Raw genomic sequence first — 3,507 nt, forward strand, 5'->3', positions numbered from 1 at the left:
CCCTGCCTGCACAGGTCCATGGGAGTGCAGACCCTGTGCTGACAGGCCTGCCCCAACGGGGGCCAGGAGATTGTGGGGGCCACACCCAATGCTGCAGCACCACGTGCTGCCCCAGTGGCCTGTGGAACTCCCCACCACCAGGGCCCCGCCCAGGGCCCCAGCCACACCCCCTGGGGGCGCCCCTGGGCAGTGGCCATGAGGCAGGTGGGGGAGGGGTGATGGAGCCAGCAGCGCTTTGTGACCTCACAGCCTGGCCCCACACCCAGCTGGACAAAGGCCAACACAGCCCCACACCCGGACCCCCTCCATGGCAGACAGCGGGGCCTTGGCACTGGAGATCGGGGAAGCTGATGCCAACTGGGAGCTGATCAGAGACAAGGTGGGGGCAATGCTGGGGTAGGGCAGGGGGGGTCACATGCCCAGCCCCATGTCCAGCCCGGGGGGGAGCCCAGGCCAAGGCTGCTTGGTGCTGGGAAGGGAGCCCCCGAACCAGCTGCATCTGCAGCCAGGGTAGGGTTCCCATATAACCAGCCCCCGTGCCCCACCCCAGAGCCAGCCACATCTCCAGCCGGGCCCGGGTTCCCATATAACCAGCCCCCATGCCCCACCCCAGAGCCACCCGCATCACTGGGCCAGGGGTTCCCATATAACCAGCCCCTGTACCCTACCCCCGAGCCAGCTGCATCTCTGGGCCGGGCCAGGGGTTCCCATATAACCAGCCACGCGTGCCCCACCCGAGCCAGCCGCATCTCCAGCCGGGCCAGGGTTCCCATATAACCAGCCCCCGTGCCCCACCCGAGCCAGCCGCATCTCCAGGCCAGGTGTCCCGATGTAAACAGCCCATGCATGCTACAGCAGAGCCAGTCACATTTCACCACTGGGCAATGGGTGCCCATAGAAGCAGCCCCGTCCCATCCCAGAGGGAGCCACGTCTCAGGGCCGGCCGAGGGGGGGTTCCATCCATTCGTCCTTCGGGCTGCGTGTGGTCACTGCCCCCAGCCCCTCCAACCGGCGCCGTCCCGGCAGGTGGTTGAGGAGCGCTTTGGCCCCGCCGTGGTGCCCGTGCCCTTCCTGGAGGATGCGGCGGCCTACGACCTGCTGAGCGTGCTGGTGAGGAAGCCGGGCCGGGCGCCACGGCTGCTGGGTCTGGCCCGGCCCCTGGTACCGGTGGGGGAGCTGGCGGGAGCTGGCGCGGCAGCTGGTGCAGCAGGGGCTGGAGCCGGGGGAGCTGGCGTGCTGCACGCGGGAATACAGCGCCCGGGCGCGGGGCGAGGCGCACTACGAGGAGACGCGCCTGGTGGCGGGTGCCCCCTGCCACATCCAGCTGCAGCTGGCCAACGTGCACAAGAAGGTGGCTTTCCTGGCGCTGCGTCCTGGCCAGCTGGCGCTGCGCCCCGACCTGCCCTGGCTCCGTGGCCTGCGCAGCCTCTACCTCCTGCACGAGGTCTTCTACTGCGGGGGGCTGGCGCTGGCCGTTTCGCGGGGGCAGAGCCTGCGCACCCTGCGCCTGCCAGGGCCCCGGCCCCTCGCCTTCTGCTGCCTCAAGTTCACCGTCGGCCCCCGCGGCCTTCTCGGCCCCCAGAAACCCCTGGGGCCCGCACTGCCCGCCAGGGTGGCCTGGCTCAAGCTGCCAGCGCTGGAGCCCCCGGCCCCTCCCACCGAGAGCAAGAGCAGCCCCCAGCGCCGGAGCCCGTTCTGCAGGGCCTCCAGGACAGGTAAGGGACTGGGGGGCTGTGGGGGGATGGGCACTGGGGGGGCCATGCGGGGCTGTGGGTACTGGGGGGCCATGGGGAGCTGTGGACACTGAGGACATTGGGAGCGTGTAGGCATTGGGGGGGCCATGGGCACTGGGGGGTCATGGGGGGTGAGGGAACTGTGGGGCCATGGGGGGCCGTGGGCACTGCGGGGGCTATGGGGGGTCATGGCTACTGGGGGACATGGAGGAGTGTGGGCACTCGGGGGGGCATGGGGGGGCTGGACACTGGGAGGCCCATGGGGGTGTGGGCACTGCAGGGCCATGGGGGGCCGTGGGCACTGGGGCGCCATGGGGAGCTTAGAGCCAGCCCCAGCCTTGGCCCTCACTTTGGGGCCGACAGCACTGGACTGAGCCCAGCCCCAGGGGTCTCCTTGCTCAGGGGTCATGGGCCAGCGGACCCCACACGTTGACCCTGCCCGCTCTGGGGCGGCAGAGAGCACGGTGTTATTAGGGCAGCCCAGGGGCAGGGGATTCTGGGGTCTCAGCAAGCCCCGGCAGGGTCCGGCCAGGGCCCCGCGGTACCACTGGCAGCCTGGCTTGGCTCCCCACAGCTCTGAACTGGAGCGTGCCCAGCCAGTGCCCGCCCTCGGGCAGTACGGACCCCCAAGGGCCCTGTAACGCCAGCCCCCTCTCTGCCCCCAGGGAAGTGGTCGTTCGCCAGGCGCCGCGCCCAGCCAGCCAGCTCCCGGCGCGGGGACCCTGACCGGCACGCCATGTCCCTGCCCCTGCTGCCGAGCACCGAGTCCGACAGCGACGGCTGAGCCGGGCCCCGGGCCCCGGGCCCCGACCCGCCACGAAACACAGTGTCTGCACTGAACCCAGCTGGGCGTCTCTGTGTCCTGGGGCCCAGGTCTGGGTGGGGCAGGGAAGGGCCCAGGGCAGGGGAGGGACAGGCCAGGGCAGGCCAGGCCCGGGGCAGGCAGGCCCCACGGCAGGGCAGTGTCCCCCCCCCCACACACACCACACTCCCCCAAGCTGCTGCTGGCAGCAGCTCCCTCAGGCCAGGCCCTTTGCTCCCGGCATGGCAGCCGTCCCTCAACCCCAGCTGCAGAGGAGGGCCCAGTGCCACCCCTGCAGCTACGCCTGGTGCCACGTGCCAGGCTGGTGCCTGGGGAGCCCAGCCTGGGGGTTCGCCCGCTGCAGCAGGTGGGGGGCGGCCCAGAGCGAGAACCCAAGAGTCCTGAGAGCCCCCTTGTGACCCCCGGCGGGGGGGCGGGCAGCACAGGGCCCAGCCAGGTGCCTTGACACAGGACGGGCAGCAGATGAAGGGGGAGGGGGCTGCCCCTGCCCCCCACAGTCCCACCAGCACCACGTTCTGCCTTGGCCTGGCACAGCCGGCTGCCCTGCAGCCCGTGACCCAGCGCTCCTCAGGCTTCACCAGGGTGACCAGGCCTGGGCACAGAACACCCCCCGCTGCCCAGCAGGGGCCAGCCCCCCAATGTTACTGCCCCTCTGCTGGGCCTCTTTCTAAGCTGCCAGGCCCTTTGCAGGGCAGGGGATCATGGGGGTAGACTGGGGGCAGCCCACTGGGCAGGGGTGTGTGGAGGTAGACAGGGGGGCAGCCTGCATCAGGGGGCAGTGTGGGGGGCAGAGGGCAGGGGGTTGTGGGGCCAGCGGGCAGCCCATGAGGCAGAGGGCAGGGGGTTATGGGGCCAGCGGGCAGCCCATGAGGCAGGGCAGGGGTTTGTGGGGCCAGCAGGCAGCCCATGAGGCAGAGGGCAGGGGGTTATGGAGCCAGCGGGCAGCCCATG

At 71.0% G+C, this 3,507-nt stretch overlaps 1 protein-coding gene across 1 annotated transcript; it reads left to right on the top strand.

The window, feature by feature from the left end:
• Window positions 1-248: 248 nt before the first annotated feature.
• On the top strand, window positions 249-2,517 carry C1H11orf42 (chromosome 1 C11orf42 homolog). The gene is made up of 4 exons (XM_075061899.1): window positions 249-379; window positions 1,027-1,167; window positions 1,199-1,715; window positions 2,321-2,517. The coding sequence occupies exons 1-4, from the start codon at window positions 308-310 to the stop codon at window positions 2,515-2,517; spliced, it is 927 nt and encodes a 308-aa protein (XP_074918000.1). The 5' UTR covers window positions 249-307.
• The last annotated feature ends 990 nt before the right edge of the window (window positions 2,518-3,507 follow it).

Source organism: Chelonoidis abingdonii, chromosome 1 (assembly GCF_003597395.2).
Source record: "Chelonoidis abingdonii isolate Lonesome George chromosome 1, CheloAbing_2.0, whole genome shotgun sequence".
NCBI lineage: Eukaryota > Metazoa > Chordata > Testudines > Testudinidae > Chelonoidis > Chelonoidis abingdonii.

Bases quoted from the DNA above. Each gene is read 5' to 3' on its own strand.
- C1H11orf42 (XM_075061899.1), top strand. From the start codon at position 308: ATGGCAGACAGCGGGGCCTTGGCACTGGAGATCGGGGAAGCTGATGCC. The intron at 1,168-1,198 runs GTGGGGGAGCTG...CTGGCGCGGCAG, and splicing joins TGGCCCGGCCCCTGGTACCG to CTGGTGCAGCAGGGGCTGGA. The intron at 1,716-2,320 runs GTAAGGGACTGG...TCTGAACTGGAG, and splicing joins CTGCAGGGCCTCCAGGACAG to CGTGCCCAGCCAGTGCCCGC.